Genomic DNA, 17070 nt, shown 5'->3' with positions numbered 1-17070 from the left:
CTTCATTTAACGGATGAAGAAACTGATGCTTAATGATTTAACTAGTTTCATAAACTTAAAAAAAATGGATTTCGGATTAGAGCCCAGGTCTAATACACTAGGCTTTTTTTTTTTTTTTTTAGTATTATTATTACATTAATTCAATGCCTGCTTTTTTTCTCCTTTTAATTCTAAAAGTTAGGAGATTAGTAGAAACATTATATAATTGAATTATTGAATGAAAGTATGTACTTTGAGCAAATTTGCTTTTGTGTGTGTTCCCTCTCAAGGGTAGTATACATAGATGAGAAACATGAATGAAGAATCTGGAAGAATGGTTAGCCTACAATGACTCTGACTTACAGATCCGAGAAGGTTAGAATTTGGCAACTTAAACTTAATATTTTGTTTTACTTCACTTTAACCATTTATTATGAAAAATTTCAGTCATATCCCAAAATAGAGAAAATGATATTGAATCCCCAGGTACCCATCACTCAGCTTTAGTAGTTATTAACTCATAGCCATCTGATTTCATGTATAACTCCCCTCCCTACTCATAATCTGCTGTCAGATTTTTTTTTTTTTAAAGATTTTATTTATTTATTTGACAGAGAGAAATCACAAGTAGTCGGAGAGGCAGGCAGAGAGAGAGAGAGGGAAGCAGGCTCCCTGCTGAGCAGAGAGCCCGATGCGGGACTCGATCCCAGGACCCTGAGATCATGACCTGAGCCGAAGGCAGCGGCTTAACCCACTGAGCCACCCAGGCGCCCCTGCTGTCAGATATTTTTGAAGCATTTCCCAGACATCATTTTATTTCACTGGAATCATTGAAAATGTTCTGTTTGAGTTTAACTTGTACTCTTGTGTCTATTTATGTCATAGGGATTAGGTCCAATTCTTTGTGTTTGACTGGCTCTTTTCCCTCTTGACCATGGGGTTTTTTTGAAAACAAAACCCCAGAACACTGCTCCTTTAAGAACATGGGTTCCAGTAGACTTCCCAAAGATCATCAGCTTTGTATACTATATTCTTTTTGTCATTTGCCATTTGTTGTCAGTGGTTCTAGTTGCAAACCCCAGTGTATGGCAAGTAAAAGGTGTTCCCCCAGCTCTGAGCTGACATGAGAATCAGTTTTGGGACAGTGGTTTGTTTAATGGAAGTTTCTGTGGAATGGCAAAGCTGTAATTTAAATTAACCCCTGGAAACAAATTAATTGACAAGTTTAAAGGCATGATATACTTATGTTTCCCTTTGCTAAAAAATTTAGGGAATAGAGAAACCCACTGTGGAACAGAGTTTAGACAGCAGGCAAAATAGCATTGGCTGTTGCTACTTCCTATATTGGTTGAATAGGTGGAAGAGAGGAGCTAATGGGTAACATTGTAAAGAAACATTTTAGAGATCGTTACTTTGTTTAATTTATCTTTTCCTAGGGCATTTGCTCATCATCTCTTTGTATTGAGCACATGGCCACTTTGTGATTATAAAAGCAGGGTGTGATGTATGTGCTCGTGAGTACTCATGCCTGGGACTATGTGCACTGAGTGTTTGGTATGGCCTTTCTGACTACTGACCTCCATACCCCTACTTCTGTTTACTGATCACTGTTTTTGATTAGAAATCTTTATAAAATTTGTAAAGATCTAAGTAGGGAAGTATAATGTCAACACTCTCTTCTCTAGAGAGTCTTTCATTTCTGGGAGTCCTGCATTTGGCTTACTGAGAAACAGTGGTCCTATTAATAGTGATTTTTCAGATATGTTTGTTGCAGTGTTTAATGTTTTTTCTTTCCCCTGGAGACAAAGCCAAGACTGAACTTTTTTGTGTTCTCTTCTAGCTCAGCCTCAGCTCTGTGAATGTCCCAGTTGGGAAAATACTGATACTGCTTGTTTGAAAATTAGTGAAATGGACAAAGGTCTCTGTGTGTGGATACATGTGCTTTTGTGTGTCTTTGTGTGTGTGTATGTGCATGTGCACAGTGGTTGAATATATAAGGATAATGGTCAGACCAGCTTTTGATGTACTTTTTTTTTTTTTTTAAAGATTTTTTATTTATTTATTTGACAGAGAGATTACAAGTAGGCAGAGAGGCAGGCAGAGAGAGAGAGAGGAGGAAGCAGGCTCCCCGCTGAGCAGAGAGCCCGATGCGGGACTCGATCCCAGGACCCTGAGATCATGACCTGAGCCGAAGACAGCGGCTTAACCCACTGAGCCACCCAGGCGCCCCTTGATGTACTTTCTACTTAAATTATAGGGCTACTTTTTAAAAAGAATGAGGAGAATTCATATCAAGGTGTGAATAGAGACTTCATTTCCACAGCATCTCTTGTCTAGAGCAATGTACTTCCCAGTTTGGTTGGTTTACTAATGCTTTTTGAGGACTCAGTGTACAATGTGACCTCATACTCTGTTACTCATGCTGTGGTAGGGGGATGAAACCTAGACAAGGACTCTGAATTTCTGAGCTTAAATCTTTTGGAGTAGGGGCGTGTGGGTGGCTCAGTCGTTTACCCATCTGACTTTGGCTGTGGTCATGATCCTAGGATCCTGGGATCATGCCCCACATCAGGCTGTCTGCACAGCGGGTGCCTGCTTTTCTCTCTCCCACTCCTCCTGCTTGTGTTCCTGTTCTTGCTGTCTCTCTGTATGTGAAATAAATAAATAAAATCTTTTTTTTAAAGCTTTTGGAGTAAATAAAATACACATGATAAAATTAAAAGCAACCTTTGAAGAATGGGTAAGATTTAGGGGTGCCTGGGTGGCTCAGCCGTTAAGCGTCTGCCTTCAGCTTTGGTCATGACTCCGGGGTCCTGGGGTCAAGCCCTTCATTGAGCTCCCTGCTCTGTGGAGAGCCTCCTTCCCCCTCTCCCACCTCCTCTGCTTGTGTTCTCCCACTTGCTGCCTCTCTCTGTGCCAAGTAAATAAATAAAATCTTAAAAAAAAAAAAGAATAGGTAAGATTTAGAGAAGTGGTGAGTAAAAACGTGCTGTTAGGTCCTCCATTTGTGTATCTATAAAATGAGAGCATTGGATCAAATTAGGCCCCTATTAGCACTGATGCTGTCTGATTATGTGATTCTTCAAATTAAGAAACATGCACAGAGGGAAACGTAGGCTTCATAAGCTTAGTGAAAAGCATGAGAATGTTTCTGGGAAACCCAAAATCCCTTTCTTTCCCATTTTAATATCCCTTACAAGGTCTTTGACCAGCATCTTACCTGAATTCAAATATGTTGAAGGGGACATTGAACATACTTTTTTCCCCCTTAATGTATTGGGGAAGACAGTATTTAATATAAAATACATTAAAAGTGAAAATTTGAAAAAAAATCCAAACTGTGTTGACACAATTATTAAGTATGCTTGGATATGTCGTAAGGCTTTGTTTTTCCACATTATTCTTAGTAGAGCAGGAGTTGGCCTTCATTTTAGTTCTTTTTTTTTTTTTTTTTAAAGATTTTATTTCTTTATTTGACAGAGAGAGAGAGAGATCACAAGCAGGCAGAGAGAGAGCTGGCTGAGCAGAGAGCCCAATGTGGGGCTCCATCTCAGGACCCCAAGATTACGACCCGAGCCAAAGGCAGAGGCCTCAACCCACTGAGCCACCCAGGTACCCCTTCATTTTAGTTCTTATGAAACTTCTAATTTAAGAGGTATCTTCTCAGTTAGTTTGAACAAGAAGATATATTGTCCTGACCTCTGTCAGTGTTATTTTTGATCTCTACAGAGATTTCTTGACAAAATCAATAGAAAAGAAATTTAACCAAATTTAATGTTGGATGTCTTAAGTCTTTTCAAGGCTATTTTGAAAAACAGTACTAGGCTGTGAGCAGAGGAATGATGTGTTCTGACTAAATTTTTAAAAGATCCCTCTGGGGGTGCCCGGGTGGCTCAGTTAGTTAAGCGTCTGCCTTTGGCTCAGGTTGTGATCCTGGGGTCCTGGGATTGAGCCCTACATCGGGCTCCTTGCTCAGCATGGAGCCTGCTTCTCCCTCATCCTCTGTCTGCTGCTCTGCCTATTTGTGCGTGCGCGCTCTCGCTCGCTCTCTCTCTGAAAAATAAATAAATAAAATCTTTAAAAAAAAAATCCCTCTGACTGTTGAGTTGAGAATAGGGGACAGGAGTAGAAATAAGGATATCTTTCTATAATCCTGGTGAGAGATGCTGGTGGTGCAAATGAAGTGGTCAGATTGTGACTATATTTTGAAGATAGGGCCAATAGAATTTTTATCAGATTTGGATGTAAGATATGAGAAGGATATGAATCAAATATGTATTAAATGTTTTAAACTTGAGCATATCCCACCCTCAGTATTCCACACACTTTGACCTCGCAATTCCTCTTTCAAAACTTTAGTTTAAGAATATCATAGCCTGGGTGGCTCAGTAGGTTAAAGCCTCTGCCTTAGGCTCAGGTCATGATCCCAGGGTCCTGGGATCCAGTCCCGAATTGGGCTCTCTGTTCAGCAGGGAGCCTGCTTCCTCCTCTCTCTCTGTCTGCCTCTCTGCCTACTTGTGATCTCTCTCCTCTCTCTCTGTCAAATAAATAAATAAAATCTTAAAAAAAGGAAAAGAATATAATCACATGGACAAAGATGTTTGTTTATACAAGAATATTTATCACAGTGTTAGAGTCATGAAAGTTTAAAAACAAGTAAATCATAATAAGAGAGTTGGCCAAATAAATGTTCATACATCTGTAAGCAGAAAGAGTTAGGTGTCCACAGAAAAAGAAAGATATGACCTTTGTGACACTGAGAGGCCATTTTTAAAAGATTATTTATTTATTTGACAGGGAGATCACAAGTAGCCAGAGAGGCAGGCCGGGGGGGGGGGGGGGGGAATCAGGCTCCCCGCCAAGCAGAGAGCCCGATATGGGGCTCGATCCCAGGACCCTTAGACCATGACCTGAGCCAAAGGCAGAGGCTTAACCCACTGAGCTACCAAGGTGCCCCACTGAGAGGCCATTTTAAGCCCCCAGCTGTTGCCCCCACGCCCCCCCACAATGATCTATGCCCTGCTTACCCAGGTGCACTTCTTGCAGAACTTTCTTGGAGATCAGAATTAGAAAGAAATGGAAAGGGCGCCTGGGTGGCTCAGTGGGTTAAGCCGCTGCCTTCGGCTCAGGTCCTGATCTCAGGGTCCTGGGATCGAGTCCTGCATCGGGCTCTCTGCTCAGGAGGGAGCCTGCTTCCTCCTCTCTCTCTCTGCCTGCCTACTTGTGATCTCTCTCTGTCAAATAAATAAATAAAATCTTAAAAAAAAAGAAAGAAATGGAAAAACCTAAGTAGTTAAGGGTTTTTGTTCTGTTTTGTTTTTTGTTTTAAGATTTATTTATTTTAGAGAGAGATCGAGCCTTAAGTTGAAGGCTCAAGAGAAGGAGAGAGACTCAAGCTGACTTTGTGCTGAGCTTGGAGCCTAAGCAGGGCTCAATCTCACGACCCTGAGATCACGACCTTAGCTAAAACCAAGAGTCTGACACTTAACCAACTGCACCACCCAGGCGCCCCAGTAGTTAATAATTTTAAGGAAATAAAGGGAATGCAAAAACTAAGTCTACCAGGCCAGGAAATAGCCCAACCATAGCAGGGACAATAAATCAGTGGTAAAAAAATTCCAGTGCTGTTTCATAAGCAAGCAAAGCTCTGCATTCCTTTCCTGAGATAAGGAGCCCCAAATCCCATCCAGTTTATACAAGATCTCAGAGCATGCCCATATAGCCCCTCTAACGGTTATATCTGCTTCCTTGTAATGTTAAAGTCTCCATCCTAGAAGGAGCACAAGCTTCAATAACATAACGTAGGATGTATGTATAGGTCTGTTTTCTAAGTACAAGAGGGCAACCTTATGCCCACCCTTATAAGAGCTTCCCTTTCTGAGTATTTGTCTTAACCCTAAATAGAAGGAACCCGCTCTCCCCTGCTCAGGGATTCACTGCTTTGGAAGTTATTTTTCATGATTTCCTTTATTTGCTGCAAATAGTTCCCTTTGTTTGCCAACTCTACTTTGGTGCAGTCTCTACCTGTAACTCACCAAGGAGCAAACTCACGGTTGGGTTGAAAGTCCTTTCAGTAAAGTATTACGCAGCCATTAAGATGATTTTATAAGTATGCTTCTGGACACATAAATATGTTAATATTTTTCCAGTTTTTGTCTTTTTATATGTTCTACTGAGAATTTGGGATATTTTAATGCAAAGTTATCAGATACTCTTGGTTGCTACTATAGTAACTTAGTGGTTCTTGTCATGTTAGCTTTTGGTTGGTGAATATTTTGTATCTGATATGTGCTTGGGGAAGAGTTGGTTTATGGGTATCTTGCTTTTTGTACACTGAATTTTAAATTGTTGCTCAGGTAATTTTTGAAAAAGACTCATTTATTTATTACATATTGAAGTCAGAGGTTGGTAAGTTAAATGTAATTTAAAATACATAGTACTAAATTTTATCAAAAAGCTTTGCCATTTTCGAGTGATTTCTTAGTGATTACTGCTCTTCCCTCATACAACATGCGGGATGCATCTGCCACCGCACAAACAAATGAAATGTGCTAGAGGAATCATGCTTATAGAACTATCTAGAATGAGGGACGCCTGGGTGGCTCAGTTGGTTAAGCAGCTGCCTTCGGCTCAGGTCATGATCCCAGCATCCTGGGATCGAGTCCCACATCGGGCTCCTTGCTCCGCAGGGAGCCTGCTTCTCCCTCTGACTCTACCTTCCACTCTGTCTGCCTGTGCTCGCTCTCTCTCTCTCTCTCTGACAAATAAATAAATTAAAAAAAAAAATCTTAAAAAAAAAAAAAAACTACCTAGAATGAAACCCACCATTATTAGAGTTGATTTGGTTCCCTAAGAGCACTTTTCTTTGCTTCACTAAGTAAGTTTTATTTGCTTTGTTCAGACTTAAATGAATTTTTATTTCATCTCAGTGTTTATAAAATGGAAAACATAAGAAGATTTTTCTAGGACCATTTCTCTGCTCTTGTCAGTGAAACCCATCATTTGTTTCATGTATTCCTATTACCACTGAATTTATCACCACTGAATAATACTTGATCAGAAACATTAATTGGAAGATTAAGAATCATAAACTCTCCTGTTTTTGATCTTTAATCTTTTTTCCCTGTCCCCCACATTTCCTTGCAAATTTCTCTTGATTATTTTTGTTTTGTTTTGTTTTAAAGATTATCATACAGTAAAATAGACTTTTTATTTCGGTGCATATTTCTGTGAATTTTAATACATATATTGATTTGTGTAACAACTACCACAGAACACAGAATAAATAGTTCCATCATCCCAGAAAACTTTATTGTGTTATATCCCTTTAAAGTTATAGTCTTGTGATCCTGGGTGGCTCAGTCAGTTAAGCATCTGCTTTTGGCTGAAGTCATGATGGCCCAGCATCCGGCTCCCTGTTCAGTGAGGAGTTTGCTTTCCCGTCTCCCTCTTGTTTCCCCCAACCCTGCTCATGCTCTCTCTCTCACTCACTCTTTCTCAAATAAATCAATAAAATCTTAAAAAAAAAATAAATTTACAGTCTTCTGGCATCCAATGATCTGTAGTTTTGCCTTTCGAGAATATTTTATGAATAGAACTGTTTTGAGACTGTCTTCTTTCTTTTTATACGTTTTACGTTACCTTTGGGATTCATCCACATTGTTGTGTGTATCAAGAGTTTGTTCTTTTTCAGTGCTGAGGAGTATTCCATCAGTGGATTTACCACGGTTTATCCGATTTACACATTGCATGTGTTTTTAGTTTTTGGTGATTATGAGTAGAGCTGCTGAGGACATTGATGTGCAGGTTTGTGTAAACATAGATTTCGTTTCTTTAGGATAAATGCTCAGGAGTACAGTGACTGGGTGGTATGATAAGTGTATGTTTACAGTATCAGGATCCACCAAACACGTCTTCAGATGTAGCATTGTGCATTCCCAGAAATACAGAAGTCCAGCTACTCATGCTCGTCAGCACTTGATAGTGTCAGTGTTTTTTATTTTAGCCATTCTAAGAAGTGTGTAGTGTGTTGTTGTTGTTTTAACACAATATTATTGAGGTGTAACCACATACCAAAAAATTCTCTACAATCTAGGTTTAGAACACTTTCGTCACCCCAAAAAGAAACCATGTAGTAGTCAATTCCATCTTCCCTTTCGCTTCAGCCCCAGGCAACTACTAATTTTTCTGTCTCTACAGATTTACCTGTTTTGGACACTTCATATAAATGGAATCATGTAATATGTGGTCATTTATGAGTTTCTTTTAATCAATTAGCATAATGTTTTCAAAGTTTGTGTATAAGAATTGTATATCAGTACTTCACTCCTTTTATGGCTGAATAATACCCCGTTGTTTGGATATACCATGTTTTATTTATACGTTTGTCAGTTGGTGGACATTTGTGTTACTACTGTTTTCTAGCTATAAGTAGTGATGCTTTGCACAAGTTTTCTGGAGCACATGTTTATATTTCTCTTGTGTAGACTTGCTGGATCATACGTTAGTTCTACATTTAACCTTTGGAGAAACTACCAAACTTGTGTAAACGGGCTGCGGCATTTTACAGTCCCACCCACCAGCATTGTATGCGTAGTGGATATTCCAGTTTCTCCACGTCTTTATCACCACTTGTTATTTATTTGTGTCTTTGATCGCAGTCATCTAGTCGGTGTGAAGTAGTTCTGATTTGCATTTTCCTGAAGAATATTGAGCATCTTATGTGCATGTTAGCCCATTTATGTCTCTTCTTTGGAGAAATGTCTGTATGGGTTTTTGCCTTCTTTTTAATTGGGTTATTTGTGTTTATTGTTGAATTATAATAGTTCTTTATATATTCTGGCTACGAGTCCTTTATCAGATACATGATTAGTTTCTCCCATCTTTTGATTTTTCTTTCACTTTCACATCAAAGAAGGATGATGTTCTTTGAAGCACAAATGTTTTTAATTTTGATGAAATCTAATTCATCTGTTTTTAATTTGTCTCTTGTACTTTTGGTCTTATGTCTAAGGAACTGCAGCCACAAAGATTTATACCTCTCTAATCTCAGTTTTATAGTTTTAGCTCTGACATTTAAGTCTCTAGTTAATTTTTTTAAAAGATTTTATTTATTTATGTGAGAGAGAGAATGAGAGAGAGAGAGAGAGCATGAGAGGGGAGAAGTTCAGAGGGAGAAGCAGATTCCCTGCTGAGCAGGAAGCCCGATGTGGGACTTGATCCTAGGATTCCAGGATCTTGACCTAAGCTGAAGGCAGTCGCCCAACCAACTGAGCCACCCAGGCACCCCTCTAGTTCTTTTGAGTAAAGTTTTGTAAGCCGGTATTCAGCTTCTTTCTTTTACATGTGGATATCCAATTGTCCTAATACCATTTGTTGAAAACGGTGTTCCTTCCTCACACAGTTGTCTCAGAACCTTGTCAAGAATCAGTTGACCACATCAAAAGATGCTCCACATCACTCATTATCAGGGAATTGCAAGTCAAAACTACAATGAGATATCATATTGCACCTGTCAGAATGGTCAAAATAAAAAAATATGTGAAAACAAGAAGTGTTGATAAGGATGTGCACAAAAAGGAACCCTGTGCACTCTTGGTGGGAATGCAACCTGGTGCAGCCACTGTGGAAAACAGCATGGAGTTTCCTCAAAAAGTTAAAAATAGAACTACCATAGGACCTAGTAATCGCACTGCTGGGTATTTAATCCCAAATTACCAAAAAAAAAAAAAAAAAATCAAAGGGATACATGAATCCCTGTTTATTTATTTTTTTAAAAAGATTTTTATTTATTTATTTGACAGAGATCGCAAGTAGGCAGAGAGGCAGGCAGGGAGAGAGGAGGAAGCAGGCTCCCTGCTGAGCAGAGAGCCTGATGTGGGGCTCGATCCCAGGACCCTGGGATCATGACCTGAGCTGAAGGCAGAGGCTTAACCCACTGAGCCACCCAGGTGCCCCAAGAAACAGACTCTTAGTAACAGAGCACAAACTGATAGTACCAGAGGGGAGGTGGGTGGGGAATTCGTGAAATAAGTAATGGAGATTAAAGAATGTGCTTACCATGATGAGCACTGATCAATGTGTAAAATTGTTGAGTCACTATATTGTACACTTGAAATTAATATAACACTGTGTGTTAACTATACTGGAATTAAAATAAAAAACTTAATTTAAAAAAAAAAAGAAAGAAAACTCAACTTACCAAAAATGTAAGGGTATATTTCTGGATTTATAATCCTATTCTATTCTTTCATATGCTTGTTTTTATCCAGTACTACATTGTCTTCATTACTCTAGCTTTGTAGTAAGTTTTCAGATTGGGAATTGTGAATATTCCAGCATTGTTCTTTTTCAAGATGGTTTTGGCCAGAATGAGACTATATGAACCTAAAATAGGATTAAGTAACTCCCTGCTTAAAATTTTTAAATCAGCCATATCTGATTGCATCTTACATAAAATGTCATATTCCTAAACTGATCCACAAGATTTATGATCTGACCCCTGCCCATTTTTCAAGTTTCATTATTCACCCACTTTTTCTCTTGCTTTACCCTGCTCCTTGAAGGCTTTGAACTGGCCTTCCATTGCAGGACTTCTGCATATCTACTTGCTTTTGCTTCGAATGTTCTTCTCTGCACTTCGCCTATATCCTGTTCACTGTTCAGATCTCTACCTAAATGTAATCTTTTTAGGTAGTCTGTCCCTATTATTTTAGAAGATTTTATTTATTTTTTGCGTGCGTGTGCGCACGAGAGAGAGAGAGAGAGAGAGAGAGCACGCGCGGGTACGCGAGCGTGCGAGCACATGCACACATGAGCGGGAGAAGGGGGAGGGGTAGAGGGAGAAGCAGGCTTCCTGCTGAGCAGGGAATCCAACTCAGGACCCAGTCCCAGGGCCCAGGGATCATGACGTGAGCTGAAGGCAGAAACTTTGACTGAGCTACCCAGGCATCCCTGTTCCTGTTATTTTAAAAATATTTGTTTTTCTTTACCCACTCTGAGAAATAACAAATATTCATTGAAAAATGAATTTTTTAATTTATTTTTTATTTATTTGAAAAAAAATTTTTTTTTTATTTGAAAAATAAAGAATGGTGACTACTAGGAAACCAGAGGGTAAGCGTTTAGTGTGGTAGATACATCTGATGCCAGGTTATTATTTGATCCTTTGGTCCTTATTTTCTTTGAAAGCCCACAGAAGTATTTTCTTCTCACTTGAAATTGAAGGTTATTTGAAATTGCCAGAATGTGTCCACATTGGGCTTATTGTCATTTATTTTGCTTAAAATGTTGGTCCTCACATCTATAGATAATTTGTTTCCATTTCAGCAATGTTTTCTTCATTTATGCTTATAATTTTCAACCAAAATATTATTATTCTAGGGTTAAATCTTAATTTTGCAATTTTGCTGTTTATAAAAAACATCTGACCCCTTTTAAACTGAATACTCGTATAACATCTTAAGTATGTCTTTTATATCATGGATGCAGTTTTCTGTATAGATAGTTCAGTGCTATGTTGCTACCAGTGTTCTTTGTTCTTGTTTTAGGGAGAGCACACGGGTGGGGGAGGAGGGGCAGAGGGAGTCGGGGAGAGAATCTTAAATAGGCTCCACACCCAGAGCACGGCCCATGCAGGGCTCGATTTCATGACCCTGACATCATTACCTGAGCCAAAATCAAGAGTCAGACGCTTAACCAACAGAGCCACCCAGGTTCCCTACTACCAGTGTTCTTAATCAGTGCTTTTTTCTTTGCTGTCTTTTTTTTTTTTTTTTTAAGATTTTATTTATTTATTTGAGGGAGAATGAATGAGAGAGAGCACGAGAGAGGAGAAGGTCAGAGGGAGAAGCAGGCTCCCCAAGGAGCAGGGAGCCTGATGCGGGACTCGATCCTGGAAGTCCGGCATTATGACCTGAGCTGAAGGCAGCCGCTCAACCAACTGAGCCACCCAGGCGCTCTTTCTTTGCTGTCTCATTAAGCTGATTGTTTAATCTCAATGTATTCTCACTTTGTTTTCCCATGTTGTAGCTTTATAGTACAGTACATTGCCTGGCACATAATATGTGTTCAGACACGCAATGGAAGGAATGGATATATGAGTAAACGAAAACCAGATCTTGGTGTATCCTACTGAGACTCTCAGAATATTTTTCTAGGAAAGTATTCTTTAAAAAAAAAAACAAAAAAACAGCTGTGTTGAGGTATAACTTATATACAATAAGATTTACCATTGTAAGCGTCCAATTCAGTGATTTTTATTAAATTTTCTAGAGGTGTATAACTAACAGCAGTCCAGTTTTAGAACATTTCCATTCCTGCAAAAACTCACTTCATGCCTTTGTCATTAAATTCCTGCTTCCAACCTCTGCTTTCTGTCTCCCTAAATTTGCCTTGTGTGGACATTTCATGTAAATCTGTGCTGATGGAGCTGCTCAAATGCACACCTGCACACTCAACATTGTTTTCATTTCTAAGCATGGCTCTCCAGGGGCTGCCTTCCTGTCAGTGTAGCTTAGTGGACAGTGATTGGGCTCAAGTGTCTTAAGACAGTGTGACTTTTCAACTGCCCGTGGATCTTCATGTGGGTAGCGGAGTGCATTCAGAGTGCGGGCGTTTCATATCTGCGCGGGTGCTTACCTTCCTGTCATTCCTTTCATGTCTCCTCTTCGCCTCTGTGCACCTCTTCACTGGCCAAGAGCTCGCCAGTCATGACTGCATAATCGTCTCCACATACTGCTCACCAGTTCTCCCGAACGACTTCTTTCCTAAACATGCTGTGTTCGGTCATGTCCTTGTGCAAGTTCCTGCTGCTGAGAGTACCCTCCCTCTTGGGCTGTGTTCTGTCATGTCATGGTGCGCAGGAAATTGTACACAGGTTCCTACTGCTGAGAGTACCCCTTCCTCTTACTTTCTTTTGAGGCTTTTATAGCTTCCTCCGGTAGACTGATGTACTTCTTTACATTATACTGTCTTTGTCCTGTTGGCTTGTTTCTACTAAGGCTCTGGGTGCGTTTTGTCATCGTTTGCACATCTGTCTGCTCATGAGACTGTTTCCTGAGAGCAGGAGTGACGGCATTGTATTTGTTGTCAAAGCTTATCCTCAGCCAAGCCCAAGTATCTGGCCTGTAGTATCTAAATAAATGACTTGCAGGATAAATAAAATGAATCTTTGTTAAAGTTTTGGCAGTTGTATATTTCTTCTGTAATTTCTCTTTAGAGTAGAATGGAGGAAAATGACTTCTTAGGGGTGAAGCAAATCTGAATGCCAGTGGTTAGATTGCAGGCATACTTGGACATATTAAATATTTGCATGATTCACTGATAGAAATAGTTTTATTTTGCCATTCTCTGTAAGGTACCTAGCTTCAGAATTGTATGGTTTTTTTTTTTTTAAGATTTTATTTATTTATTTGACAGGCAGAGATCACAAGTAGGCAGAGAGGCAGGCAGAGAGAGAAGAGGAAGCAGGCTCCCTGCTGAGTAGAGAGCCCAATGTGGGGCTCGATCCCAGGACCCCGAGATCATGACCTGAGCTGAAGGCAGAGGCTTTAACCCACTGAGCCACCCAGGCAGCCCAGCTTCAGAATTGTTACATTAAGAAAAGCTGTTTCTGATTAGAAATGATTTCTTTTTGCTTGCATTTGTGTATACTTATGTTCCAAGAATATCACAGTATTTAAGACTGCTTCAGCTTCTTTCTAGCTAAAATGTAATGGTGATCACTGATGACTAAGTTGTAAACAATTTCTTTTTTTTGGTAAACAGTCTTAATGTGATGATAAAATAACTTTTTCCTTTTCCCATTAGATGTTCATCTGCTTTCTGCAATAGAATCTCCATGGCCTGAACATTTTCTGAAAATTATTTTGAGCAGACTATCTGTTTAATAACAAGATAACCACATCAAGATGGTTGGAAAACTGAAGCAGAACTTACTATTGGCATGTCTGGTGATTAGTTCTGTGACTGTGTTTTACTTGGGCCAACACGCCATGGAATGCCATCACCGAATAGAAGAACGTAGCCAGCCCCTCAAATTGGAGAGCATAAAGACCACTGTGCGAACTGGCCTGGATGTCAAAGCCAATAAAACCTTTGCCTATCACAAAGATATGCCTTTAATATTTATTGGAGGTGTGCCTCGGAGTGGAACCACACTCATGAGGGCCATGCTAGATGCACACCCCGATATTCGCTGTGGAGAGGAAACCAGGGTGATTCCCCGAATCCTGGCCCTGAAGCAGATGTGGTCGCGGTCAAGTAAAGAGAAAATACGCTTGGATGAGGCTGGTGTCACCGATGAAGTGCTGGATTCTGCCATGCAAGCCTTCCTACTAGAAATTATTGTTAAGCACGGAGAACCAGCTCCTTATTTATGTAATAAAGATCCCTTTGCCCTGAAATCCTTAACTTACCTTGCTAGGTTATTCCCCAATGCCAAATTTCTCCTGATGGTCCGAGATGGCCGGGCATCAGTACATTCAATGATTTCTCGGAAAGTTACCATAGCTGGGTTTGACCTGAACAGTTACAGAGACTGTTTGACCAAATGGAATCGTGCCATAGAGACCATGTATAACCAGTGTATGGAAGTTGGCTATAAAAAATGCATGTTAGTTCACTATGAACAACTTGTCTTGCATCCTGAACGGTGGATGAGAACACTCTTAAAGTTCCTTCAGATTCCATGGAACCACTCAGTATTACATCATGAGGAGATGATTGGGAAGGCTGGAGGAGTATCGCTGTCAAAGTGAGTAGATGTCATTATTATTATTTTTATTACCCTATATTCAGGCAATAAAGGGGTGTGTGTATGTGTGTAAACTCCAGCTCTCTTTTGGAATAGATACAACTTCATCGGTGAGTTTTAAAAAAAATTCTCTAGGTAGCTCATTATAGACCTTTTCATTTATTTAATTCATCTGTATATTTAGAATTATGGTCCTTTTTATTTTTTTGATGGAAGCAAACCCAGTTTATAGCAGTTAAAGGTCTTTTTCACAGACCTTAGGCCTTAATGTCCATCATTCAATTTTAGTGACTCCTGATTTTTAATTTCTAGATACTCTTTATTAATAAAGATAGTTGGCTTTTTGTGTGGATTAAGGTTAATATGAGAAGCTTCTCACATGTTGGTAAGCAAGTGGTGAATTCTAAGCATTTAGGAATTTTTAGTAATAGAGAAAAATAAGGGCTAAGATGATCTAACCCAGTCCCTTCACTTTACAGGTTGGAAAAGTGAATCAGAAAGTAAAAATGATTCACTCAGATTGAGATGGAAAGACCAGAATTAGAATCCATGCCTTGGTCTCAGTGGGCTAGTGCTGTTTTCCATGACATTTCATAACATGTAGTAATTCTTTTGTCATCTGAAGGGTATTGATTTTTACGTAGAGGTAGAGAACTCCACAGGTTGGAAGCTTAATCCATAATCCATCTTTACAGGAAGTTCATTAGATTCAAATACTTCTAAAACCATTGCATTTTCCCCTTTCTTAAGAAGTGGTGACTGGGGTGCTCTGACGTGATCTGACATTGTGATTTGATGACATATGTACCCAGAATAAGGATATAAAATGAAACTACTTAATTCAGGTAGCATCTCCTTATGGGGAAAAGTTGGGTGTAAGTAAGTTTTATTTTTTCCCATTTATAAAGGTAATAAACAGGTACCTGCTGTTTAAAAAAAAGAAAGAAAGAAAGAAAGAAAAAGATAAAACAGTGTACTTCTCCCTTAGGTACCCTGCTTCCTCCTACCAAGGAGTGTCTTCTTGATTCCTTTTTTCAGTGTATAGCACTTGTGCCCAGAGTATTAATTCCTGATCTAGATAATTTGAAAGGAACAGCTGCGTTTCTGCACTTAGCTTATGGGGTATTGGTTATAAATTATTAGGTATTATCACTCTAATGGCTCGAGGTTATTTTTATTGATTCAAAGGAAATTATAGTCCTAGCTACTGTCATCATAGTTTATTGTTCTTTCCAGATAATAGACCGTAACTAATTTCTAATCACCTGTATTCCTAGGTAAGCATTTCACTTTATGTGCTTGAATTTTGGCCCAGATATTCTTTTTTTTTTTTTTTTTTTTTTTTAAAGATTTTATTTATTTATTTGACAGAGATCACAAATAGGCAGAGAAGCAGGCAGAGAGAGAGAGAAGGGGAAGCAGATTCCCTGCTGAGCAGAGAGCCCGATGTGGGGCTCGATCCCAGGACCCTGGGATCATGACCTGAGCTGAAGGCAGAGGCTTTAACCCACTGAGCCACCCAGGCACCCCATGGCCCAGATATTCTGATGCTGTTTCCTTCTAGTGGTTTAAAATAAGCCTGATAGACATCCCCACACCCACTCCCAGTCTGTCCAAGTGGGGATTAAGGAGATATGCTCAAGGTAGATTTTGGTGGAAATAAGGAAAAGATCATTTTACATATATAATTACTATGTTTAAGGCAAACATGGAGACTGAGGAAATTCATAGAAACTACAAATAAATGGATTTTAGAAGGGGAAGAGACCTTACTTAGCATTCAGTTTGAGGTATGGAGACCCACTGAGGTTTTGCACCTTGTCAAGAATCACACCTGGCAGAGCCATGACTAGACCTTGCAATGTTTATTCCAAGATTCTTGGTATCATATGAGTTATTTTTAAATTAAGGCATACCTATAAGTAAATGCACAGATATTTAGTGTATAATTTGATATGTGTTTACATCTGTATACACCTGTATAATCACCGTCCGTATAAATATATAGAAAATTACCAGTGCTCGGGAGGCTCCTTTATCCCTCTCTTGGTTAACATCTTCCGCAACCCAAAAGAAACCACTGTTCTGACCTCTGTCACCAAGGGGCTCTGATGTCATGTGTGAAGTTCAGAAATAGTCTTGCTTGTTTTTGAACTTCATATAATGCAAGCATGCTTATTCATTATTTTTTGCCTGGCTACTTCCATTTAACCTTAGATTTACCCATAACCTTGTAAAGAGCAGCTGTTGATTCTTTTTCATTACTCTGTAATATTCTAGTATATAAATATAACAGTTTATCCATTGTTACATTGCTGGACATTTGATGTTTCCAG

The 17070-nt window shown here is 39.3% G+C and overlaps 1 protein-coding gene across 8 annotated transcripts in view; it reads left to right on the top strand.

Annotated features, from left to right (window-relative positions):
- Window positions 1-17070, top strand: part of TPST1 (tyrosylprotein sulfotransferase 1) — a 115357-nt gene that overhangs the window by 26231 nt on the left and 72056 nt on the right. For 7 of the 8 annotated variants that reach the window (XM_032327354.1, XM_032327358.1, XM_032327356.1 and 4 more), the window contains exon 2: window positions 13789-14734. In XM_032327354.1, coding sequence (XP_032183245.1) covers window positions 13890-14734 — 845 coding nt within the window. In that variant the 5' untranslated portion in view covers window positions 13789-13889. Of the gene's footprint in view, window positions 1-1874; window positions 1898-13788; window positions 14735-17070 lie in introns of those variants that run through there. The other variant, XM_032327355.1, reaches the window with a different exon arrangement.

This window comes from Mustela erminea, chromosome 20, assembly GCF_009829155.1.
Source record: "Mustela erminea isolate mMusErm1 chromosome 20, mMusErm1.Pri, whole genome shotgun sequence".
In the NCBI taxonomy this organism is placed as follows: domain Eukaryota; kingdom Metazoa; phylum Chordata; class Mammalia; order Carnivora; family Mustelidae; genus Mustela; species Mustela erminea.
The sequence above is the reverse complement of the archived record's forward strand: the minus strand, read 5'-3'. Positions and strand labels throughout refer to the sequence as shown.